Source organism: Hippopotamus amphibius, chromosome 16, assembly GCF_030028045.1.
Source record: "Hippopotamus amphibius kiboko isolate mHipAmp2 chromosome 16, mHipAmp2.hap2, whole genome shotgun sequence".
In the NCBI taxonomy this organism is placed as follows: Eukaryota; Metazoa; Chordata; class Mammalia; order Artiodactyla; family Hippopotamidae; genus Hippopotamus; species Hippopotamus amphibius.
Window position 1 is genome coordinate 34,804,110 of NC_080201.1, and position 26,898 is coordinate 34,831,007.

The 26,898-nt window shown below is 53.5% G+C and overlaps 1 protein-coding gene across 13 annotated transcripts in view; it reads right to left on the bottom strand.

Annotated features, from left to right (window-relative positions):
• The window catches only part of ADCY7 (adenylate cyclase 7), a 61,204-nt gene that overhangs the window by 26,690 nt on the left and 7,616 nt on the right, over positions 1-26,898 (bottom strand). For 6 of the 13 annotated variants that reach the window (XM_057713060.1, XM_057713058.1, XM_057713061.1 and 3 more), the window contains exons 1-2: positions 1,770-1,820; positions 751-1,177 (exon numbers count right to left, since the gene is read on the bottom strand). In XM_057713060.1, the coding sequence (XP_057569043.1) occupies positions 751-912 (162 nt within the window). In that variant the 5' untranslated portion in view covers positions 913-1,177; positions 1,770-1,820. Of the gene's footprint in view, positions 1-750; positions 1,178-1,769; positions 1,821-13,766; positions 13,905-19,922; positions 20,036-26,898 lie in introns of those variants that run through there. The other 7 variants (XM_057713055.1, XM_057713050.1, XM_057713051.1 and 4 more) reach the window with 5 other exon arrangements.

A 26,898-nucleotide genomic window follows, 5' to 3' on the forward strand; every position in this document is an offset into this window, starting at 1 on the left:
GCTCCATGAGCACAGAGACTGATCTGGGGGCCGGCACACAGTAGGTGCACAGTAACTATGTGCCGACGACAAAGCAAAGGCCCTGGGGTTTATACCCACAGAGATACAGGCAGCACTGGAAGAGCACCTGCTCGGTGCTGACCCTGTTAACACCTTGTAGTCTCTGATGTTTTCTTCTAGAACTTTACCGTCCCATACAGCAACCACTAGCCACAGGTCACTATTCAAAATTAAATTTCCATCAGTTAAAGATAAAATTGAAAATTCAATTCCTCAGTCATACTAGTCACATTTCAAGTGCTCAAAAGCCACACAAAGGTGATGGCTGTAGCAGGGCAACACTTAAGTCAGAGATAATATGAGTGGTGCCTGCTCTGTTGAAAAGATTGTGGCCCACCCTGCAGGCTCCAGGAGAATGAGTGCTGGGACTGATTCATGATATCTGCCATGGTACTGGGAGTGGGGGCAGTGATACACAGGCCTTCACTAGAATCAAACTCCATTGTGGAGAAAAGTGAGGGTAATTTGTTTGCCAAAATTAATGTAACATCTAAAACCATGCCAGACTTAAAAATTAAAATAAAAAATAGGTCTTCCTCCAGCCTAAATACGCTCCACAGCACTTAACAGATGCAGAAACTCAGGCTTAAAGAAGATGCTGCCCTGCCCAGCCCTCCCCAGCACAAAGCATCAGAGCTGACACCTGGATGCCAGGGAAGCCCCCACCGCCCACAGGCTGCCCCCACTCACCCCACAGCTGAAAGCGATGACGATGAGGGCGGTGCAGGCAGTGATGGCCACCAACAGGAGCGTGAGCAGCAGTGGCCCGTGCTGGCTGGTGAGGCGGTACTTCTCGTAGAGCACATCCTGGTCGGGGCCCCCGTTGAGGAAGTAGCGCCCCTTGGTCGGCATCGTCCACCTCTGTCACACCCGCCCAGCAGTCCACACAGGAAACCCCACGGCCTGGGCAGCATCTGCCTGCCGACACCCGCCCCTGTGCGCCTAGGCCTCTGGCCCCTTCGAGCCTGGCAGGCGGGGCTGGGCAGGCGCCCCCTCGGCTGGCAGCTCCATGGGTGCACGTGGCCTGCGCTGCTCCAGCTGCCAGGCCTTGCTCACTGCACCGCCGGCATCTGCCTTTGCATCCAGGCCCGACTGAACAGACACGCGGTCCTCAGCTCTGCAGAGACACAAAGCAGACCAAGATTTGACCTTGACTGGGAAGCCTGGCATCAGGGGAGAGCAGGGCCAGGCCTCACAGCCCCGGGTCTGATTTATCAACCTGAACCAAACCTAACCTTTAGGTCCTGTTTAAAGCTTGGCCCACCCCAAGGTTGTAAAGCTGGTCCCCTGTGTTTCCCAGAACTGTGCTGTCCAATAGAGTAGCCACTAGCCACACATGACTATCAAAAATTAAGTTAAAGGTGATTAAAAATGAAATTAAAAATTCAGTCGCATATAGAGGCTAACTGGAGGAGATACATGGCAGCAGAGGCAGCAACCAGCCAAATCTATGATGTGGGCTAGTCAGCAGCAGTGGTACCCAGCTGAGGCCGTGGAGGGCTGCATTCCCAGCATCTGTTTCAGTAGGACTGGAAGGGGCCTGACAAGAAATCTGCATTTCTCACATGTTCCCAGCAGATGCCGAAGCCACTGGTCCACACTTTGAAAACTACTGGCCTACAGGACAAATAACCCACTACTAACCAGTCAGTGACATGAGAGAAAGTGGGGATGTTACAGAATAAAATAAATATAAAAGGCTTACAAACCCAATGCAATATAATGGACTTTATCTGGATCTTGATTTTAAAAAGCTGCGACTACAAAAAAAAAATTTGAAACAACTGGTGAGATCTAAACAGGAACTGAAGGTGGGATTAATAAATTACACTTAATTTTTTAAGCATAATAGCATGATGATTACATTAAAAACATTTTTAAAGTTAAAAAAAAACTTGCAGCCCCTCAGCCATACCAGTCACATTTCAAGTGCTCAACGGCCACACACAGCTAGTGGGTACTACATTGGGCGGCGCAGACAGAGAGCCCTTCTATCGTCTAGAAGCTTCTACTGGAAAGCACTGCTCTGGAAGTCTGACTAGTTTACTTTCACATGTAGGTCTCTCATCCACCTCAAGGAATTCTTGGGTACGGTGTGAGGCAGGGATCAAGCTTCTTTTTCTGAATGGGTATCTAATTACCCCACCAGCCATTAGTGGAGCCACCATCCTTCCCTCAGGAGTTCCGTGGAGCCACCTGTGTCCTCAGTCAGGTGGCCAGGCATGTGAAGTCTCTTTGTAGGCTTTCTTCTGTACCAATGGTTCTTGTGCGAAGACCTCACTCAGTTGATTACCAGAACTTTTCAGTGCGTCTTGTGCCTCAGACCCTAACGCCAGCTTCACTCAGAGCATCCCCCTTGCATTCATACTATGTTAAGCTTCCATATACAAATGAATTTTTCTAAAAGAGCCCACGGACAACAATTTAAGAAGCTTCAAATCCTGCTTCACAGAAAAGAAAACTGAACCTCAGAGAAGATCACAGCGGACCCTTTACGATAAAGCTGAGAGCAGACCCCAGCCTTGCAATGCTCAGCCCAGAGGGGCTCCCTCTTTCCCCAGCACCATTCGTATAATTACTCATTCCTTTAACTACTCATTCGCTTACCCCCAAAAGGCTTGTTAATCATGCCTATGGCACACCAGGCCCACTATGCCACCTGTGTGCTAGGCTGGCTCGCTCTCTCCCTAGGGCTCCCAGTCTCTAGCGAGAGAAAGTTACCCAAAAATGTGCAATCCCTAGATGCAGCGATTGGAGCTTGGGGTGGCTGCCATATTCCCAGCAGGAACCTTGCGTCAAGGAAGCAGCCCTGGACCAAGAGTCGAGGCCTGTGACATCCTCCAGGCCTGCCCCAGAGACAGGATCCAGGACAGAGCAGGTGGCAGAGGGCAGGGAGGCAGTAAAACATGGGAAGGCTCGGGGCAGTCACAAAGGGTGCAAAAGGCCACTTGTGGAAGCTGCAAAGGAAAGTCAGTCCAGAGCCTCCAAAGACAGAATAGCCGGGTACACAGAGTCCCAGCATCTAAGCAAAGCCCCTCCAGTGAGTACCAGCTGCCTTGAGTAACCTGGGGCCACCTAGGATCAGGAGCCACCTGTGGCACTATTCTATCTGGGAGCTCCTATTCCTCAAACTCCAGGCACAAAATGGAAAAACCACATATTTGGGGGCGGAGGAAGGGGCTGTTTGCCAGGGGTCCTGGCCCCTCTGCTCCCTCTGGGCCCAGGCAGGTGTCCACAAGCCTTGGCAACTACCTGTTTAACCCAGGCAACCCTGGTGGGGGAGGGTTGAGCCAGGGCTGCCAAAGTGTCCACAGTGTTTGGACAAGCTAAAATCTGATTTCTACGTGAAATACCAATTATCAAATGCTGGCAGCTAATTTTTAAAATTTGCATAGTACCAACAGCCAAAACATGGAAACACCTAAGTGTCCATCAACAGATGAATGGATAAAGTGAAGATGTGGTACATATATACAATGGAATACTACTCAGATATAAAAAAGAACAAAATAATGCCATTTGCAGCAACATGGATGGAACTAGAGATTATTATACTAAGTGAAGTAAGTCAAAAAGAGAAAGACAAATACCACATGGTATCACAAACATGGAATCTAAAACATGGCACAAATGAACCTATCTACAAAACAGAAACAGACTCACAGACATAGAGAACAGACTCGTGGTTGCCAAGGGGGATGGGGGAGGGAGAGGGATGGACTGGCAGTTTGGGGATGGTAGATGCAAACTATTACATTTAGAATGGATGGACAACAAGGCCTTACTGTATAGCACAGAGAACTATATCCAATCTCCTGTAATAAACCATAATGGAAAAGAATATAAAAAGAGAATGTACTCTCGTAAACATGTGTATAACTGAGTCACTCTGGCATACAGCAGAGATTGGCACAACACTGCAAATCAATTATACTTCAATAAAAAAAATTCATAAAATTTGCGTGGTGCAACCCACTAATTTGCCACCTCTAAATCTACATTCACCAGTTCTGTTCCACAAGCGGCATTTTTTGAGCACTAACCATATATGCCCAGCCCTGTGCTGAAGGGTTCACAAAACAAGACAGGGTCCCTGCCCTGAGAAGCCCCCACTCCAGGGCACGGGTAAAACAGCTCTAATGCTGTCACGCCAAGTGCCTGCACACACAGCTCTACTCTCGCCTTCATAACCTGCTAAAGCCAACATGTTACAGCCATTTTACAGATGCAAAACTGAACCCAGAGAGGCAGAGTGGCTTGCTTAAGAGTACATAGCTGGAGCTGGGTGGTAGAAGAGCCGCGATTCAAACCCAGGTCCGCCAGCTCCCAAACCAGGGCTCATCGCCCCAGCCTCACTGTCTCACTGAACTGAGAACGGCTTCCCCACAGAGTTCCTTCCAGCAGGTCTCGGGGACTGAACCAGTTGCCAAAAGTACACACAACACTGCCTGTTCCTCTAGCCTGACGCAAACCCCAGTGCACCGGGACTGCCAGGCTGAGAAACCCCGAACTCCAAGGAGCCAAGGCAACTCCCTGCAGCTGCTCCACTCCTCGGGCAAAGCCCCCAGAGCAGAGCTGTGGGTGGCCAAGACACACATAAGTGTGCTTCTCCATCTGTGTGCATGCACACACGCATGCCCACACACACACACCACAGAGCCCTGCACCCTCAGATGCCAACATGCCCTTCCAGGCACACAAAGCCCGGCTGAGCCAGGCATGGAGAGAGAGGCATTAGCTGAAAGATTCTGAGAGTCTTGGGAACTCAGGCCTGGTAAACACTCCTCTGAGGGATCTAATTAGGCCACTTCCTGGGCAACGGCAGGCGGGAGAGGAGGAGGACACTGGGCAGCACCGGGCACGGAGCCTCGGCCCCCCCAGGGCCCCCGCCCGCTCCCGCAGTGCACGGCAGGGCTGCAAGGAAGGACTGCCCTTCTCCCTCCTGCAGACAACCCAGCACCAACAGGTACCTCCACCCTCCACAGGCCAGCTCCTCTCCAGGGGCCACCCCCCAAATGAGACCCAGAGGCGCCTGCCGTCAGGGCAGGTTTCAAGGCCCCTCTGTCCTACCTCCAGTTCTGCCAGTTGCCAAATCAGCTGATAACTGGGAGGGCGCCTCTGGGCCCCTGGGTGGACTCCTGTGCCACATCCCCAACACGCACTCCTGCAGCCTCAGCTGGCAGGCCTCAGTGACAGGCAGCTCAGCCCTCCCAAGGCAATCTTCCCCAGCACTGGGCACTTCTCTAGCTGTACGTCCGACTTTAGGTCAAGCCAGGCCCTGCCTTCCTGTCACTCCCTCACCCCCACCTCACGGGTCCTGTGTGAACTCCAAAGACACCAAGAGCAGAGACGTCAAGGCCCCTTCACCTGGAGGAGCTGGGGTTCCCTCACTGTCACTCACACCTCACAATAACTCTGGTGGGAGAGCAGCCCCATCTCACGGAGGAGGGGGACCCCCAATGGTCCAGTTGGGAGGGTGTTTCCTGCTTCTGCTGGGCGTGGTCCTCTCCCCCTCTCCCAACCCCTGGTTCAGGGGCCACATGACCCAGGTCTGGCTCAACAGCACAGTCTCTCCCAAGCCCCAGTGACTGGTTTAAGGATGGACATGTGACCGAAACCATGTCCGTGAGAACCCTCTTTGGGACTTCTCCTGGCCCATGGGGAAAAGATGTTCTCTTTGCCAGTAGCCTGGAGCTGCTGGCAGCCACCTGAGCCTCCACAGTAGACAGCCCACCTGAGAAGGAAGCCCACACGGGCAGCTGGAGAGAGACAGAGCCCTGAACATACCCGTTGGGGCCCCCAGATCCAGCTCTGTCTGAGGCTCAATTTACTGCCGGGGGAATCAATGCCCCTCACAGCTGAAGCCAGCGTGAGCTTCTGGCACTTAGAACCAAGAGTCCCCGGGTCCATGCTGGGCCTCCTGCCCCAGTTTGCTGAGTCCAGAAAGCACTCATGGCCCCTTGAGGCGTCCAAGTCGAGAGAAGTCAGCTCAGAGACGACAGTGGGTCCCTGCAGATGCAGCCAGTCCTGGCTAAGACCTCCTGCGGAAGGCACCAGGCCAGGGAGGGAAACCCTCCCCCTCCCCCACTCCAGCTCATACCTTTGTCCCCCTGTCCCAGACTAACCAGGGCAGCAGGGGGCCCAAGACTGCAGGTTGGGGGGAGGGGCTCCCCACATCTTCTCCAGGACCCTCCAGAGACTCTTCCCATGCGGGAGGAATTAGGGAGCCCAGGTAGAATCAAGCTCTTCTCCGCAGCGACCCTGGCGGGCTCTGAGCCTCCTGCAGCCCCCGGGCCTGTGAGTGAGCGGGACAGACCATCACAAAATCTACTGAGTGCTTGCTGTGTGCCCAGCACTGCAGTCTCTCGAGATCTGCACCCCTGCCGTGTAGGTGAGTAAGACTACTGTGTCTATTTTATAGATGTGGGAACTGAGGCACAGAGAGATTCAGTTATTGGCCTGAGGTCACACAGCTAGTAAAAGAGAGCTGAGATTTGAATACAGGCCACCCTGGGTCCTACCCATCACCCTCCCATTGCTGACATCCACGGAGCCCATAACATTTCAAAATGCCAACCCCTTCCTGCCCTTCCCCTTCGATGCCCCAGACAGAGAGTGGGGTACCTCCCTCTGCCTTCCAGGGGCAAGATCAGGCAGGCATGCCAGGGAGCCTCCTGGCAGCCACCAAGATCCAGGAGGGCCTCTTCCTCCAGGAAGCCCTCTGAGCTACCCCATATACACCGTCTTCTCCCTTCCCTGCAACCAAGACAGGACTGGGGTCTTCTTGCCAAATACTGACAGGCGGGGTCCAGGTTCCTCAGCTAGAAGACCTGCTGGAGATAGGGCGCTGTGAGCTCTAATTGCAACTGTAGGACTAGGCCCTCCCCAGCGGAACTGGCTGATCAGGCAGCACCCCCAGCCCTACCACACCCCTGGAGGAGTTCTAGCCCACCCCAGCTTTCACAGACAGAGACAGGATACCCACTTCCTCACCCAAGCAGTCCTGGCAGGAACCCAGCCTGGCTTCCTCTGGCCCTGCCCTGGCAGGCCCCAGTGCTGCATAGGGCCTGGTGGCCCCAGAAAGGGGAAGTGGGGCCTTGGGGTGTGAAGCAGAGCAGGCAGGCCTAAGAAGAGGAGAGGCCCCATTCGGGCCGCTCAGGCCAGACCCTGTGCCCACACCACCCCGCAGGCGACCGCAGTGCTGCAGGCAGACACCCACCAGCGCAGTCTAGCCCCCTAGGCCAGCCCAGCACCTGATGGGCTGGGTCACTGGCAGACTTTCTGTTTGCTGACTTTCTGTTTCTGTTGCTCTCATGTTAACGCTGCCTCCCTCAGCAGACCCAGAGCACCATGAAGAAGAGCCAGCTCTGCCCAGCCCCGGCCTGGCACAAAGGGGCACCCAGGAAACCTCATGGGACTAAGGGCCTCTCCAAGCCTTAGCTCATGCCGGGGCCTAACCTCCCTCCCCACACCACTCTCTCCCGGGCACTGGTCCACCTCGGGAGGCCTTCCGAGACTCCTATCAAACATCCCCGCACCTGGGACTTTCCCGGTGGTCCAGTGATTATGAATCCACCTTCCAGTGCAGGGAACGTGGGTTAGAGTCCCTGGTCAGGGAACTAAGATCCCACATGCCACGGGGCAATTTAGCCTGCGCACCACAACTAGAGAGCCTGTGCGCCACAACTAGAGAGCCCACATGCCATAACTACTGGGCCCACACACTCTGGAGCCTGCACGCCACAACTAGAGAGAAGCCTGCACACCACAACGAAAAGATCCTGCATGCCACAACTAAGACCAACATCAAATAAATAAATATTTTTTAAAAAAAGATATCATTCCTTAAAAAAAAAAAAAAACCCACATCCCCGCATGTGCCTCACCAAACCGCTGTGGGATTTAAGTCTGTGCCCTACAGCTGGGCTCTGGATGATGCTTGTGGGACAGACGAATGGATGAGCCAACCAGTTTGAATCCTGAACCAGGTAGAAAGGAGGCAGAGGGCAGGCAGGGCAGCTTTGGTGAGGACGTGGGGTGGGCATTAGGGCAGGAGATGATGAAAACAGACAAGGGCCTCCCTCAGAACAGGAAGCACCTGCTCCATCACACTTTCCCCAGGTGAGCTGTGCCTGGGAGGCAGGCAGCCTGCGTTCAAATCCCAGCTCTGCCACCCTTGGCAGAGTCTCTCCCACTCTGGGCCTCAGTTTTCTCATCAGTAAACTGAAGTGCTGACACCCAGGTTCAGGGGACAGTGAGGTGCAGGTCCTCATGGCCGACAGACCAAATTTGTGAGGACAAAACAGCAAATGAGCCCAGAAGGAAGGCTCAATTCCTAGAGCTGAGGAAGCTCAACCATGAGGTCCAAACAGAAGAGACAGGGGGTAAAGGGGGCAGAGCCCCTAACAGCCCTCCACTTTATCTTTCCATCTCCACTTTGCAGGTGACAGTCTGCGAAGCCACCAGACAGGAGCAGAAGCTGAAGTCCCCCAATAGCATAAGCCCCCTGACAGCCCTGCTCCCCAAGAACCCCCAGGGCTGACCCCACCCCAGACTCCAGGGACCACAGGCTGCCACTCAGTCTTGGGGTCTAGAGACCTGTGTTCCAGTCCCAACGCTGCCACCAACATGCTCTGTGACCCTTACCTGGGCCTTGGTTTCCCCTCTTGTAAAGGAGGTGGTTATGTTAAACCTCTGAGGCCCAGCTCTGGGCTGGACAAGGAATGGAGGCTAAATCATAAAACGAAAGGAACAGAGAAAAAGCTGAAAAGCCTGTGTGTCTCGTCACCTGGCCCCAGAGAGCTAATTCTAGGGGTGGGGCAGGGAATTGTTCTTTGTTCCTGAAACCCTCCCTTCCACTTCTCCTCTGGATTATGCATTACCCTAGTCAACCTCTCCTCTAAAACACAAATACCTTGTCACCCCTCACCCCCAAGGCTCCAGCCGCCAGGGGTAATACATCTGGTCTGCCAATTCTAATGATGGTTAGTGACTGCCTGGGGAGAGTTCATCTATTCACTCACTCATCTTGACAGAGATTCATGCATTCATTCCTTCAGCAGATGTGCACTACCACCTTCCATGTGCCAGCAATCAGGCCAGGTGTCAAGAAGAAAGCTCCAGGCACAAGTTTTCAGAAGGCAGACACCATGGTGATCCCTTCCCCCAGGTGTCTGCAAAAGGCTCTGCACACAGGAGATGTTCAAGCAACAATGTCTATTAACTAACTAAACAACCAGGTTCCCATATTGGAAAGAAGAGCTATATCCGCGCCCCCCAACTCTTGCCTGAAATTCTACCATTAGTGATTCATTCCTTTAACCACTACCTTCACTAGGCTCCCCTTTTAGAATGAAAATACTGGACTTCCTAGGTGGCGCAGTGGTAAAGAATCCACCTGCCAAGGCAGGAGACATGGGTTCGAGCCCTGCTCTGGGAAGATTTCACATGCCACGGAGCAACTAAGCCCGTACGCCATTAAAAAAAAAAAAAAAAAAAGACAACAAAATAGAATGAAAACACTTTCATGCCCATGTTTCATTCCTGATTGCTTTCCCCTCGATAAAGAAGAACAGAAAGGGGAAGTCTAGCTGGCCTTCAGGGACCTCATGTGGTGCTGGTCCTGCCCAAGATGGCAGAACAGTGGGTTCTGTTCTATTACCCCTGGTGGCCCACCCAGACAGTGGGTCCACTGGTAACAGCAGATTTAACCCAGAGTATCCACTGTCCTGGTGAGGGCAAGAAAGATTTAGGTTTAAGTCTTAGCTTCTGCACTGTAGTTGTCTGTTTAAAAAGTCAGCAGATATAAAAACAGATGATTGAACCTGGTGTACCCCCCCCCAAAAAAAAAATTAATTAAAAAAAAAAAAAGTCAGCATAGGGGATATGTGTATAAAAACAGATGATTGAACTTGGTGTACCCCCCAAAAAAATAAAGAAAATAAAAAAAAAAAAAAAAGAAAAGGAAAATTGGAAAGAAAAAAAAAAAAAAAGTCAGCAGAGCCCAGAGGAGGGAGAGAAAGCTGAAGTCATAATTTACACCAGGATGATTTCCAAGGAGAATAAGAAACCATGAAAGAATTCTCATATAATGCTGTAGTGAATAAGTCCTTTCCAACCTGACACAAAACCTAAAAGCCACAATGAAAAGACTGATAAATTCAATTACAATTTAAAAAAATTGTTCTACATAGTAAAAACCATCAAAAGCAAAATGAAAAGAGCGAGACATTACAGAGACATTTGTAATTTTTATCATAAGGAGCTAATCTCCCTCATATGTAAAGAGTTCCTACAAATCAAAAAGAACAATAACCTAATAGAAAAATGGGAGAAGAGTAGGAACAGAAACATCACAGAAAGATAATACAAATCTCTTAAACATTTGGAAAGAAGCTGACCTCACCCATAACAAGAGAAATGCAAATTAAACACTACTATGGAAAACTATTTTTACCTACCCAATTGGCAAAGATCAAAGCATTTCATAAATCTGTGTTGGCCAGGCTGGGGGGAAACAAACACTCACACTCACCCCTGGCAGGAATGTGATTCAGCACAACCTCTGGGGTGGACAGTTTAGTCATATCTGACAGAGTCACTAATGTACACACACAGCTTTTGACCTAACAAACCTACTTCAAGTAATTTATCCTACAAACACCTTCACATGTGTACAAGATTATTCATTGCAGAATTATTTGTAATTGCAAGACTGAAAACAATGTATCAGTCTGGAGAAGATAAATCACAATATATTCTTACAGCAGAATACTACACAGCTGTCAAAAAGATGCAGCAGCTTGAACCATACTGTGGAAGGGTATCCTGTGAAAAATACACATGGTGAAGGTCATGCCTGGAATGGATTAGGACTGAACCAGGACACAGAAGCACCAAAACTGCTGCTTTGACAGAGTGAATGAATCTCACTTCTCCTCATTTTCAGCTTATATTTCTGTTGTTATAATAGCTTGTGCAATCTTTTTTAAGTTTTCAATAGGAAAAACAAGGTCGACCATATACACAGCGCCTATCATTAACAAGAGTGTACTGTATACTAAACGATTTTTCAAGACAGTAAATTCTATGTGTTCTTATGAAAATAATAATGATATTTAAAAGGAGGAAGGAAACTTTAGGCTGTGAGGGTCAGTTTTACAGCACAGATTGTGGTGATGGTTTCACGGGTGCATACTTACCTCCAGACTTATCAAGTTGTATACAATAAAAATGCACAGCTTTTTGTATGTCACTCACCTCAATAAAGGGGTTTTTAAAATAAATACATAAAGTAAAAAAAATAAAGACCTTAACATGGAAAGATGTGTTCCTACCATGTTTGTCAGGGTGTGGGGGTGTGTGTACATATATAAATATATATGAGAATACACAAAAAATAAATAGAGCCTAAAAACAAAAGAAGAAAAGAAAAAAGAGCCCCAGGTCCATCACGTCTAAGATGCATGACCCTGAAAAAGTTACTTATCCTCTCTGAGCCACAGTTTCCTCATTTGAAAAAATGGGATAACATTCTGGCCACCCAGGGCCTTGAGGGGATTCAGTGGAGGTGATGCAGGTGGGGGGCGGGGTGCACCTGAAACAACACACCCAGGTCAAGATGACACGCACTATCAAGTTGGCAGACGGGGCCTCGAGGGCTGGGTGCAGGCCCACGGCCACTCCTGCCCCTCCAGCACACCCTACCACGGGCCACAGCCCCCACCCTGCTCTGGAAGCGGCCTGGCCTCCGGGGTGGACAGCACAGTGTCAGCGCCTCAAGACTGCTTTCTGGGGCATGAGCAGTATCCCCGTCCCGTGGGCGGACACCCCCACGAGGTGCCTAGCTGAACCTCAAGGGAGCAGCTGGCCCCTTGGTCAAGGAAGGTGGGCCTGAGCCAGAGAGAGCTTCCAGGCAGCATCGGGTCCTCACCCCATGGCTTCTAGGGCTGCAGAGAGGAGAGAAAGCACAAGACCCAGCCCTCAAGACATGCTCTGCACACTCTGAACCCAACTGGGAGACAGAGAGGGCAGGAAACCCGCCAGCAGGCATCCCTGACCCTTCAGTCTCTGAGCACCCGCTGGGAACAGGCAAGGTCCTTGCATCCTGACCCCTAGGGCGGGTTAGGGGTGCTCTCAATCTATTTCTCGCCAGAGGAACCAACTCTGGGATCCTAAGCTCCTTGTCCAAAGCCTCCTGGCTGGGATTCAACCTGGATCCCACTCCAAGGCCCAGGCTCCTCCTTCACCCTATGTCTGCATTTCCTGAGGTCTGCTCTGCACAATAGCAGGGCCGTGAAAAGCCACACACACAGAGCCACACATACGCCAATTTCTGGTCACAGGCAGCTCTGGGATTAGCATTCTCTTCCTCCTTCTCTAAAGATACCCTGTACATATTATCAAATTAAAGGTTCTGAGAAGTCCTGCAGGAAAGCAAGCTGCTGAATTAAACACAGCTAAATATTTCCCAGTCTTTTTGGTTCACGAGGCTTTGCATTAAATCTCTAAGGAATCCTATTTGGGAAATGCTGACTTTGGCATCTCCAAGACTCAGCTCAGGGATCCTCCCCCAAGAAGCCTCCCTGGGCAACTGTGGCCCACAGAGGCCACTATCTGCCCCTTTTCTGACAGTCTGGGAGCCCCCTCAGGCTGGGGCTCCACTCCCCTACCTCCACCCGACCCTGGGCTGGGCTGGATGGGCACACAGGGACCGGCCCTGAGCCTGGCCTCCAGGGTAGGGTGAGGGGAAGACTGGAGGAGCCCCTGCCCTCGGGCAGATTTCATTTGGGGAAGCAATCTGCCCTGGGGAAGAGAAAGTGGGAAAGAGCACTAAACACCAACCAGGAAAGACCCTCCTGTCATACTTCCTGCCTCTCCCATGCAATGCTGTGAAGAGCCCCCTGCCTCAGTCTCCCCACCTGCCACAAGCAAAGAAATGCAGGGAACAGAGACCTAAGGTCCAGCCCACCTCTGCCTCTGGCCCTCTCTGGGCCTGATTCCTCCAGGGGTCTGTGAGGTCCCTTCTCACCATACTACCAGAGAAGCTAGCCATAGAGAGGTCAGCGGAAAACGCAGATGGAAAGGCACCCCCATGCAGGACTCAGCATGCCCTGCTGGGGGCCACAGCCTCTCCAGCATCCGTGGAACCCAGCGAGGCATCACTGTCTAGTCTAGCTCCCGAAGCCACGGCCTAGCCCAGAGCCCCCACTTTGACTCCCGCAGTGCCAGCCACCAGGGTGCCTGGCCCTGATCCAAAATGCTGAGACCCCACTTCCCCAAGGCTTCCTGAGAACTGTACAAGGTCAAGGGGGCACACCCGGGGAAGGAAGGGGAGGGCTGCCTGGTGAAGCCCAGCCCAGAGCCCGGAAGAGCCCTTCTGCAGGGGAAGCAGCCCCAGCAGAACTCCCCCACACTCCCTAAAACCACAGCCTGGCTTCCGGAGCCACAAACACAGGGGCTTCGGAGCCCCTCCCCCACAGCTGTCCCTCGAGCCCAAGCCCCCCATTCCTGGTGGGTCACCCCTTCCTTCCACACACTCTTGCCTTCTGGAACCAGACTCCGCTGGGCACAGGAAGTCGCTGTGATGGAGTCTCAGTGCACAGCAGCAACACGACCCCCCAAACCCAAGCCTCCCCTGGGATTTCCCACCAGGGGTCCCCACACCTGTCCGCGACCCCAAGGAAAACGAGCCCAGACCTGCTCACCTGCAGCCAACAAGCTCCTCCGGCGCTTCCTGAGGCCTTCTTCGTGGCTGTGTGATTTGACTTATTTCGGTTCCCCAAACAAGCCCCACCCTTTCGTCTCCAGGCTCAGGCAGCCTAAAAGCACTGCCTACCTCCCCGCCCCCAAACTCCCTCTGCCTGGCGAACTCCTGCCCGCCCTTCCGAGCCAGGCTGAGCTGCCACCTCCTCCAGGAGGGCTGCCCAGTCTGGACTCAGTGCCTGCACTTCCCATCACAGCACAGAAACCCTGGCCTGTCACTGCCTATGTGAGGCCACTCCCAAGGCGGAGGTCTGGCTACACACTGCCCCACTTTCAGGACCCAACACTGCCTGGCGCACAGGGGACACTCAAATCCCAAACTCATGAACTGAGTCAAACACAGCCCACCCTGAACTGCAGGACCTGGGCCCCAACCTTGGTGTCCCTGGTCCCGTCTACGTGAGCTTTGGCAGGTCACCTGCCTCTCAGGCCTCGATTTCTCACCTGAGCGATGGGGATGAAACTATTCCCCCGCTCTCCGTCCTGTTCTGGCAGTGAAATGACCTTGTGGCTATAAAAACTCCTTATAAATCCAGAAACTTCACACATGAAAGGGGGCTGACCTTGCTGTGTTTTTTCTACCACAGGGAAACAGGCCCCAGCCTAAGGCCCCCACACCGCCATCCAACAGGTGCTCACTGGGCTCCTACCCATGCCAGGTACCAGGTGAGGTGCTGAAGCTACAACAGACAAGATGGACGCAGGGTCCCTTGTGAGCCCATGTTGGGGGAGGGAAGAGATATGTGCCCAAAAGCTACAGGAGGAAAGAAATGCCAGGGTGGGCAAGGGCCCAGCCTCAGGCCAGGCAGTCAGGAATGCAGGAAAGCCCAGTGGTTGAGAGCACAGGCTTTGAGACCAAACAGGCGAGAACTCCAGCTCCACATCAGAGGAGCTGTGTGACCTGGGGAATGTTAATTAACCTCTCTGGGCCTCGGTTCCTCATCTGCAGAATGGACTGGTGATGGTACCTAATGCCCAGGGGCCTGACACAGAGGCTGGCACACAGGGAGAGCCGGCTGGGGCCAACCCAGCCAGCTCCAAACAAGAGGGGTGGGCCTGAGAAACTCCGCTATCACTCCCACCCCATCAACACCAGCTGGACCCAGGAGAGACAGAAAGACAAAGAGGAGGTGGGCCTTGGGGGGCAGGAACCCAGCTGAGGACTAGGGTGCCTGCAACAAAGAAAGACCTCAACAACAAAGTCCTGGGGGTCTCGGCCTCACTTCCTGTCAGCCCCGAAAAGGCAGCTCTTCTCTTCCTTTACTCCCCTGCCCAGAAAGTGGGGTCTCGCAAAGAGATGGCAGGGGACCAGCCCCTGCCCCAGGCCTTGCCTGGCACTAAGGCACCCCTTACCTAGGGGACCTGAGCAGGGGCTCCAGGGAGTCTGGGTGTTTCAGAAGAGGGCACTTCCCCATTAGCCCAGGACCCCATTAAAGCAACACCTCTAGCTGCCTTCAAAGGGCTCCTCCGCCCCCAGCCGGATGGGGCCTGAAGGAGAGGCCTAGGAGTAAGGCTCAGGAAGCAGGGATGGGCAGCCCTGGGAGGTCCCTGGCCAGCACGGCAAGGAGGTGTGCAGAAGTAGAGTCAGCGTGACTACTGCAGAGATGGGGGGACTGAGGCCAGGAGAAGAGGACGACCTCCCCAAGTCCACATCCCCCACTGAGTGAGGCCAGGGGAAACATGCCTCCAAACAGCTCTGACCAGGAAACACACTGGGCCCGAGGCTGTGGAGCCCTCCGGGCCTCCGTTTCCCCATCTGGGTAGAGAAGGGGCTGCAACCCTGGATCCTGGGCCTCCGGCAGCCAGGGATGCCAGGAACCATCCACCCAAGTCCGCTGCACCTGAGGCAGGGAACTCAGCCACTTTCAAGGGGCAAGAAGGCCTGGGTCCTGGAAGACAAAGAGGCCTCCATCAGGTACTCTGGGTCCTGAAGGTGGGTGGGGACACCACTGACTGCGCCCCTCCCGGGGGCCTCCGGATGCCCGAACGCCAGGCCTGCCATGCTGCTACCTGCAAGTGGGCACGAGCTCCCCCCTGGGTCATGGGTACCCCCACCCCATCACCTCCAGCCCCACTCAGCAGAACACGAGAGGAGGTGGGCCTTGGGGGCCAGGATCACGTCTGAGGACTGCGGCACCCACAACAAAGGCCTCCGTGTGTTTCTTTTCCCTCAGGCACCGCTGCAGGGTAACGTCTTCCAGTGGTCACGGGGGGTGGGCAGACAGAGGCACAAAGAAGAGGAAGGGGTGAGGAGGGCCCTCCTGGCACCCCCAGCACCGGCGAGAGGGTGTCTCCACACAGAGCCGAGGGGGAAGGGGCGCTGCCAAGTGGAGCAGACACACTGAGCGGCCTCCCGTCCTGAGCCTGAGGACCCCGGGGGCGTGGCATGAGGCAAGGGGGGCTCGCGGTGGGGAAGCACTCTGAGCAGAGGGGATTGCAGGGCACACGGCAGAAAGAGGCAAGCCGGCTGCTGCCCAAGCCAGGGGGCGGGCCCAGAGCGCCGGAGACACGGAACCCAACAGAGAGCAGGGGCCGGGGGTGGCGGGTTCGAGTATGACCCCAGACGGGGGGGAACGGACTGACGCGCGTGTTAGAGGAACCTGGGAACCCCACGGGCTTCCCCTCCAGGGCCCAAGGTCAGCCGTCCCAGCCCATCTTGACAACAGGGGGGGCTCAGTCCTATCCCCAACACAGCACTTAGTGCTCCAAAAATGCCAGTGGAAGAGACCCGACAAAGAGACCAGCAGATGGCGGGAGAAAGGACGATCCCGAGGCATCACGGGAGAAGGGCCACCCAAGAGGGAAGCCCACGCCTGCCCAGGGCTCACGCCCACCCCGACACCTCGTCCTCCTACGAAGGCTCGGGGTGGGTGGGGCATGGGAACGGGGAGCACGAGGAAGCGAGGTGCTCCAGCCCAGCAGGTCTGCGCCCGGGACTGGCAATGCCCCAGCCGTGACGCAGCCCCTTGTGAAATCCATGGGCAGCGGCAGGCTGAGCCAGATGCCGATGGCTGTCAGGTGGGCACCGTGCCACCCTCCTTGGGGGGTGACGGCAGGAGCAGCCACAGGTGGGCAAGTGGAGACTCTGCAAGCAGGCTTGGCTGGGCAGCTGGGGGCAGAGCTGGTGGGCCCCCGGGTAGCGGAGGGGGCTGGGGGGCTCACCGCTGCCGGAAACCTCTAGGCCTGAGCTTGCTGGTCTCAGATGTCTGGGAAGCATTTTTCATGCATTTAACTTTCCCAGCAACCTGCCTGGGCACCGCCATTTTACAGATGAGAAAACTGAGGAATAGAGAGACAGTGATTACCCCAAGGCTATAGGCTACCAGGGAGGCCCCTCAGTGATGCTGAGGGGCCAGCCCTGCCCACCCTCACCTCCCAGGTTCCCTTCCCTGGGAAGGTCCACCCTCTCCTCTCACTAAAGGCAGGATGGAGGAGAGAGCCCCAAACAAAGCTACACAACAGCAATAATGACAAACACCTCCATCTGGGCAGTGGCTCCTCTGTGCCAGCTGTACCACGTACACCCCTTCATTTAATCCTACAACCACCGGGTACGTTGGGTACCGTGAGCCCACCCACGTTACAGATGCAAAAAAGTAGCTCAATCCCTTGCACATCTCACACACTGCCAGGAGGAGGTAGAGTGGGGATTGAACCCAGGCCATTATCCAGCTCTGTCTGGAGGCAGGGGGCTAGACCCAACGACCTCCAGGAGACCCTGCCTCTCTGGCTGCTGTTCAGATGCCGAGACCTCATTCACTGAGCCAAACTAACTCCCAGCTCTTGGCTACGTAGGTCTTTTTAAAGACAGTAAACACCCCAAAGCTCCACCATCAGTACTTCCCTCTCATCCTTAAGACCTGACCCCACAAAAGGCTGGAATCAGCCGCTCTGACTCAGGTACCCAGGGAGACCCACTCTGCCTGCTCCCTCAGAGGCCCTAGGGTGTGGAAAGCTGCCTTCAGCTCAGTGTGAATGTACCCAGGACACGAGGAGAGAGCACTAAGGGACAGGCCACCAGCCACCCCTCGATGACCCCCAGGAATGGTGGGAGGGCAAGTCACGGAAAATGCAAAGGACCGGGCCACCCACCTTCCCGCTGAGGCAGGGCTCCAGTGCGTGTCCAAGAACACACGGCCCAGCTGGGGCGAGAACCCTGACTCAGCCCCAGCCACCCAGTGGTGGGTGCAGACGAGACCCTCCGCCAGGAAGGCTCACCCCCCACGAGGCCTCCAAAGTCACCCAGAGCCCCCGTTCAACTATGCTCCCCTCACCGACCTCTCCAAAGAGGAGGCACAGCGCCCTGACCCCAACCCCAGGCCTCGAACGTGGCAGCTCTCCACGAAGGGGTGCATGCGAGGGGATGCCTCTGGGGGCTGCCTCCCCGTGTGGCCCAGGACAAGACGGTGCCCCACGGGGCCTCGGGCTTCTCCTCTGTAAAGTGGGGACAGATGATACTACCACACAAGGCAGGGGAGGAGGCAGGGAAAGGGTTAAACCGAAAGTTAAAAACTGTAAAGGGAGATGCACGTCCCCAAAGCCACTGTCTCCTGGTGAAAAGCCCCAAAGCCACTGTCTCCTGGTGAAAAGCACCTCCAGCTTGTTTGGAAGCCCCGCTCCTTCCCCATCCCGCCCGCTCCCCTCCCCCCCTCCACTGCACCAGCCCCCATCTCCATAGGGCCCACCAGAAGACTGCCCCTCCCCGGACCCACGCCTGGCAAAGAGGCCCCGTGAGCCCAGCCTCAGCCCCCACCCCCGGGAAAATGGCTGTCAGTAGACAGTCACTTCTTTTCAAGAAATTACCACTGGAGACGTCCCCCACAAAGCTCACACCTTCCGTGCTGAGGGCAGAGAATCTGCACCCTCTGAGAGCCCCCTCCCCCGCACCAGGAGCCACAGGAAAACTCCAGGAAGCCCAGGGCCCATCTGGAGGGGGAGGCCTGCAGCCTGGTCAGAAACAAGGCGCTCAGACAGGCCTTCCAGACGCCGCGCCGCCCTGGACGCCCGCACTTCCTGAGGAGTCAGTCCCACTGCGCTTCCTCTTAAGTCTACCTGTTTCATGTCTGTGTCTTCTTCAGCCTGGTCTGAGGCAAAAATACATGCATGAAGTCACAGATCCAAAGTCCTATTTACAGATTTTTTTCTGAAATAGTGACATATTAAAATAAATACCTACATTGTAAGCACGTTCACCCACATACAGGCGAAAACCATCTGAGGAGCAGGGCCCCCACCCTGAGAAATGTTGGTCTGGTCACCCCTCACATTGTGCACCTGCATGTCTGTGGCCGCGAGAGCGGGTGACAGCCCACGGTCACACAGCCATTCCAGGCAGGTCCAGTCTGGGCGCCAGCCGCCCATCCAGGCCTTGGGACCAGGGGCTCTGTCTCCCAGAGGCCCAGCGCAGGCCTCTGCTTTCCCTCCCTCCCCCCTCCCCTCCCCCCAGGGCTGGCCAGGGAGGAAGCCCATGTGAGGACATAGATGAGAGACACCTGCTTCACCCTGTGTCTGGATGAGTGGCACGAAGATCCAGAAAAACCCACTCCCCACAGTCCACACTGGTGGTCCCGGGGCCTTGGGCTAGGAGGGCTTGGAGGGAAGGAGAGTCTGTTCCAATTTCTTGAGCATCTGGTTCTTTGCCTCTTGGGCATGCATCACGTTCAGAGTTTGGTTTTTGTTTATTTTTTTTAATCTAACAAAATAAATTGAATTATTCTTCCCCAGTTAACTTTCACTTTCATTGAGAAAAGTAAAGTGTACTTGTAAAATTACAACCTTGAAAAGAAATGTGGACACCTGAGAGTCTGTGGGTCAGGGCAGTCTAGGTGGACCAAGCCCAATGGACACCACCACAGTCATAACAGCACCTTCCGGTCAGGCTGGGAAACGCTGGTGACAAGGTGTCTCTCCTCTGTCCATGGCCTCCCCCTCTTTCCCCCCACTCCCCCTCCCCCCACTGTCTGCTCAGCAGGCTCCAAAGTCTCCCCTACCTCCAGTCCCAGGCCAGGCCCACCTGGTGGGAACGGGCGCTGCCCAGGGGTCCCCTCAGGCCCAGGCCATAGGACAGATGGCACCCCATCCCCCCCTCCCCACTTTACCTGGCTCTCCTCCAGGGCGCCTTGGCAGCTGGGCCAGGGTCAGAGCTGGCTTAGAGGTGACCGGCGCCTGCCCCTCCTCGACCAGCGTCCAGGCTCACACATGCGAAGGCTCCCTCCACCAGCTACCTAATGAGAGTGAGTCACATCTGGGACCACAACTTCCTGCTCTGGCGGTGGGAGCAGCAGAAAGCCTAGTGTTGAACCCTCAGCTCAGCGCCTCTCTGGGTGTGCGGGGAGGCAGGGGTGGGGGGGACAGAGGGGGGAGTGCTCTCCCAGCCACAGCAGAGCCCTCAACAGGAATGGGGGGAGCTGTCAGGCCAGGCTCCTGGCTCCAATGGCTTCACAGAAACTGGAAGCTTTAAGCTGGAACAATTTTCAAAAAGTAAAACGAGCACCAAAAGCCTGCATTAGAATCCTGGCGACGACTGTTGGGGGCAGGGAGTAAACACCTCCTTAATGAGCAATTAGAAGCAAGAGCAGCCTGGCAGGGAGCCTCATCCTGGCTCCGCCACTCACACAAGGCCCTGAGCCTCAGTTTCCCCACTGGGATCACGGGGTGCTCAGTGGTGAGGCGGCAGACTAGGAAGAACTGGGAAGCAGGGCACAGAGACCTCCCAAAACAGAGGGGTAAAGCACCTCCTGGTCCTCAAGGAGCCCTCTGAGCATGTGACATGGGGACCCGGGATCATCGTCCACCTTTTATCCTGACAGTAAACCCTAGTGTTCAGTAACAAAGTAGGGAACAAAGCCCAATTTTCCCGGCTGACACGTCTTGCCCTCCCCAGGTCTCCCTTACAGCTCTTTTCTCAGAGGAAGCAGACTCTTCTCTGCTGACCCGCTGCTCCCCGAGCGCCAGGCACCTGGCACTTGACACCCCAACCCTCACACCAACTGCAAGGTTCCAGCAGGCAGGAGCTGTGCACACAGGCTAACGCACCCTAGGATCACCATGTAAACACTGCCTGTGTGCTGCCACCACGCACTGCCTCATGAGGAGGTCCTGCCATTATGCCCATTCTACAGAAGAGAAAACTGAGACTCAGAGAGGCTACTCACTTACCCAAGCACACAAAGCTTAAAAAAAAGGCAATGCCAGGATTCAACCTCAGGACTGTCTGCTGTCTGACTCTATGGCCTGTGCTCTCAACCACTCACATCCTGACCCTCCCCAGGAGCAAAGAAGAGCTTCCCTGGAGATGAGCTGCTCCAAATCCCACTATGCCCCTCCTTGGCAGGTGCCCTCGCCCCAGATCTCCAAGCCCTGGCACTCAGTGCTCCCAAACCTGCTGGAGAAACTCCCCCAAAGGAGGGGTAACGGTGGGCTTTCTCAGCATCAGGCAGGGAAGTCCGGTTTCTGCTCGCTCAAGGTGTCAGGTACAAATCACAGCCCGACCCTCTCCTGTTCCAGTCAGCAACACTCGCCTTCCTCCCTGCGGGCAGGACCCCTCTCTGGTGCTGGGGACACAAGGGTGACTGAGATACAGCTCCTGCCAGCCAAGCTCCGGGTTAAGACGTGCCCACCAATGACATGGCATAAAGACCTGGGAGAAGCATCGGCGAAGGCAAGACATGTGGTCCGCTCAGGGGAGAGAGACCTCACCCACCTGGGGGAGGCTGAGGGCCTTCCTGGAGGAAGGAGCCCAAGGGAGGGTGTCGCAGGCCCAGGAGACAGCCCAGCTAATGCCTGACTGGTGCGTGGGAGCAGAAGGCTGCAGAGACTGGCAAGGCCGTGAAATAGTGGGCAAGAAGGAATAAAACTGCAGCAAAAACAAGGCAGACACAGTTGGCAGTCGGCCAAGAGACAAATAACGCTGAGCACTGAACAAATAGTTTGGCCCCGTTTGACAAAGCAGATGTCAATCCCCTTCCCCTCGGGAAGAAACCCCCCAGCAGCCCAGTGCATTTCAAACTCCAGGCAGATTTCTGAGAGGGAGTGTGAGCACAGAAACCACCTACACTGCAGTCACCACACCCCAGAGGAGCCCTGAGAGGGTTCTGAGCAATCAGGCTGGCAATTCAACCCCAACCCAGTCCCTTGTCCCATGAGTGTGGGATGAAGAGGCTGAGAGCTCTGCTATCAGAGTCCCCATCAAGTGACCTTGGCCAGGTTACATGATCTTGGCAGCTCAGGGAGCCCATCTGTAAAGTCAGGATGGTATCATCCAACTCCTCGGGAGGCTGTGAGGGTTAAGTGAGAAATGTGTATAAGGCACACAGTAAGTGCTCAATTATAGCTGGAGACAAGGGAGGCCAGACAAAGGGTGTTTTCTCGGTTCCAAACCCCAGACCCTTGCTCTGCTGCATGCCTGCCCTGGTCAAAGACCTTCCATGGCTTCACGGTGCCTCCTGAGTCAAGTCCTGGCTCCTCCTCCTGAGCCCCCACACCTGGCCCAGTTCATCTTTCCATCCTGATCTCCCTTGGCCCCATGATACAGCTGCCTCACCCTGCCATGCCTTGGCTCAAGCCTTTCTGCCATCAGGAATGGTCAAAATGCTATTCATCCTGCCAAGACAAATACACATGCCACCTCTTTCAGGAAACAATGCCCCATCATCACCTCCTGGGGGCCACAGGACTCTCCTTAGAGAAGAGACACTGTTACCTTCCTTCTGCAGCATCCACTTCCACCTCTAGTAACAGCTCCCTATTCCTCTGGGGAACCAGCCCTTCAGGAGTGGGCTCCTAATGGCTGTCCAATGCAGAATGGACATGTGGCTCAAAATGTTGAATTCTGGGACTTTTGTTGGAACTGAATGGAAAAAAAGAAAACAAGATGCTCTCATTTCACAAGGCTGGGAGGATATGAGCTGGAAGCTGCCAGGCCCGTCTTTGCCACGGTGGTGGTCAGCCTCCAATGCCCCTTGCCTCCTGGTGTTCATGCCTTTGTATGGTGTCCTCCCACAGTACCTGGGTGACCAATAAAATACTGCAGAAATCACGTGTTTGACTTCTGAAGTCATGAACGATACTATGGCTTCCAGCTTGCTCCCTCTTGGATTACTCACTCTGAGGCAAGCCAGCCAACGTGCTGTGAGGACACTCAAGCAGCCCTGTGGTGAGGAACTTAGGCCTCCTGCCCACAGCCAGCCCAACCTGCCATCCATGCGACTGAGTCACCTCGGAAGCAGATCCTCCAGCCCCAGTCAAGACTCTCCCTGCAGCATCCCTACCTGATCAGGACTGACAGAGGGTCACTTCTTCTTTCCAGCAGACCCACCCCTCCTCAGTACCAGGCACTCAAGAGGCCTTCATGACATTTCTGCCAAACTGATCTGTGCCCAGAGTCTCCTAACAAGAACACAAAGCAGAAACACAGAACCCACTCTGTGCAGACAGCAGTGCTCACCCTGAGCAATCTGGCTCAGTACTGGCGCCAGGTCTGCTGGTCCCCCTCCTCCAGGCCCCCAGCTCTTCCACACTCTGGGCCAAGAGGACTGAACTGAGATCCCCAAGGAGACAGCCTCGCTGAGGCAGGCACAGCCTTGTGGTCCTGTCACTCACCCTCCTCCCAGAATGATTTTTCACACTGCGGGGGAGGGTACATTCCAATGCAGCAACTCACCTCCAGCCCCTCTGCCTTCATCTCTCCCCAGTGGACAGCAAGCTCAGGGATGTACTAGGATCCCTTCCTTGCCCAGGCTGCGAACATGTAGGGATGCTCTGGCTCACTCCTTCACTCCAGAGAAGGAAGTGACTGAGGTCATGCAACCAACTACAAGTTATAGGATGGAACAAGGACCTTCGCTCGTAATCAGTGGTGGTCCTAAGGGGTGACCCGGGGTTAGCCACAAAGCCACTCCAAAAAAAAAAAAAAAATGTGCTAATAAGTAAACAGCATCTTTGCAACCAAACTCAGCCCCCTTAGCCACTGCCCCGCCCATGCAGAAATCTAAACAGCCGCTGCTTGTCCCAGTGTGAATGCCAGACAAGGAAAAATGAACAACCCTGCATCATGTTGGTGGTACTGCCTGCCAGAAGGCAGGGGGCTGGCTCCCATGACCCCCATGGCCCCAGCCTCTGCCAGGCCTCGGGGACAGGACTTTGGAGAAGGAAAGGGGCAGTCCAGGTCACAGTGTGTTGAGTAACTGCAGAGAATTCTAAAAGAACAGATGTGAAAGCAGCTGCCCTGCCAACCAAAAGTCCTTATTTCCTTTGAAAAACTTGGCAGCTGGGCTACACCAGCAGCCGCCTGTCCTTCCCCACACCCTGCCTGGTGTGAACTACTGAGGGACAGGGAGGAAGACCATGCCCTTCCCTGCAGATCCTGGGAAGGAGGTTATGGAGATGCCACAAGGTGAAAACAGACCTGCATGTGAAGTTCGACCTTTCGTTTAACAATATCACAGATGCACGTATATTTCTTTGTACACCAGAAAATCTGGAAGAATATACTTCAAATCTTAGGACTTATCACTAGATGATAAAATTTAGCACAATTTTAATTTCATATTTTATTGTTTATGCCTGTTTTCCAATTTTTTATAATGAAAACATACCTCCCATGTAATTAAAAGATAACAGGGAAAAGCGACTACTATGAAGAAAAAGCAGGAATAGGGAAAAACAATGGCCTGAGACTGGAAGTTCTCCACCCAGTGCCAAACTCAGCACCACTTATAACCAAGTGAAATGGAAGGTTTTTGTGATAATTAAAAATACTACTTCCTTAAAGTTACTGAAGGTCACAAAAAGAGATTGAACCAGACAATGTGAGCCTCCCAGTAGAAGTCTGCAACCCCATCTCCAATGTGCTCTTGTGTGGGAAAAAAGTCAAAACTAAATTAAAGGACTTCCCTGGTGGTGCAGTGGTTAAGAATCCGCCTGCCACTGCAGGGGACACAGGTTCAATCCTGGTCCGGGACATCCCACACGCTGTGGAGCAACTAAGCCCATGCGCCACAACTACTGAGTCTGCACTCTAGAGCCCGCGAGCCACAACTACTTAGCCCACACGCCGCAACTACTGAAGCCCATGCGCCTAAAGCCTGTGCTCCACAACAAGAGAAGCCACTGCATTGGGAAGCCCAGGCACTGCAACGAAGAGTAGCCCCTGCTCGCCGCAACTAGAGAAAGCCCGCACACAGCAACAAAAGCCCAATGCAGCCAATAAATAAATAAACAAACTTCAAAAAAAATTTTTTAAACTAAATTAGATCAGTGGGTAAAAAAATATGTTAAAAGCATTATAGGAAGCTCAAAAAAAAAAAAGAAAAGGCATAAGAGAGGAAGAGTATCAATCATACAGATGAAAGAAGACCTGAGAAATACATCAACCAATCTCATCACATAGGCCTCATTTGGATCCTGAAACTAAAAAACTAAAATAACATGCATTTTGACATGTATGAAACTAACTGGAAATCTGAACACAATACACTAAATGGATAACTATAATCTTAAAGAATTCTGCTAAGTTTTAGGTGTGGTAATAATACTCTGGGGTTGTTGGGTCTTTTTGTTTTTTTTTTACTCCTCCTCTTTTAGGAATATATACAGGAATACTTGCTCAGTATTGCAAGTTCAATTCCAGACCACTGCAATAAAGCAAATAATGCAATAAAGTGAGTCAGATGAATTTTTTGGTTTCCCAGTGCACATAAATGTTATGTTTAGACTATACTGTAGTCTACTAAGTGTGCAATAGCATTATGTCTAAAAAATGTACATACCGTAATTTTAAAAAGCTTTATTGCTGAAAAATGCTAGACCATCATCTGACAAGGCAAAGTGGCCACAAGCCTTCAATGCATAAAAAAACACAATACCTGCAACGCGCAATAAAACAAGGTATGCCTGTACTACGATTTTTACACATGAAGTGATATGAGGTCTGGAGAGGGGGAAGTGTGTGGGAGCACAGATGACTCCAGGTTGGCCAAGAGCTGGAAACCATGGCATCCAGGGGATGGGTATGTGGGGGTGGACATACTATTCTGTCTTCCTCTGTGGGTGTTTAATTTTTCCATAATGAAATGTTGAAACACTGTCACTGTAAGAGCTCTGGCATCTGTTGTCTCACTTGAGTCTCACTCAGTGAAGGCGTCACTTTCAGCCACTTCCTACAGATGAGAAATGCCCCCCCCCCCCACCCTCAGGGAGGCTCAGAGCTAGTAACGCAGAATCAGCCTCAGCCCTGCTTCCAACTGGAAGGGGTGGATGCTCTCCCAGCCTGAACGCCAAGCATGGGCAGACACGACCCCAGGCGCCTCTGCAGAAGCACAGGAGGCTGCAGGGTTGCAGACTCCACCATCACGTACCAGCCTGGAGCCGAGGCCACCTTCTCCTTTGCCTCCACCTCCACCACACTCCCCCACAGGAGCTTAAAGGCTTCCAGTACCAGCCAGGGCGGCGGCATCTTAACCCCTCTCCTGGCAAAGCCCTCCCGTGGGAGCCCCTCCCCGTCTCATTCTCTGACCGCAAAGCAGTTTACCAGCGGGAGTGGGGCACCCAGGACCTCCATGCCCCCAGGCGCGGCCCAACCACAAACCTGCATCCAGCCTGCAGCGCCACAAACCCTACAGAAAAGAATCCCCAACGTGTACAAAGGCTTAGCTGTGGGCTACTTAGCGCAGAGCTCTAACTGCAAAAATACTAGAAAAAACCTAAATGTCCAGCAATAGGGGACAAGGAAAAATCAACCAGGGCTCCTAGAGTACCAAATGCTGGAGCAAGCCTGATATGTGCCTGGGAACCCCGACAATTCCACTCCCAAAGCCTGGGGGAAAGCAGGACAAACACAAGAAAGGTTGTGACCCTTATTTTCTTTTCTTGTCATATGTTAAAAAAAAAAAAAAAAGACAAGAAATTGTCTGGAAAGATGTACACCAATACACTAATGGGTTACGTTAATAAGTGCAGATTCTGGTTTTTCTCCCTACTTTACTGCGTAGGTTTTCTGATTTTTTAATAATAAATGTGAATTATTTCTGTAATTAACACAAAATTCAAGCCATCTGAAAATAAGAATATGAGCTG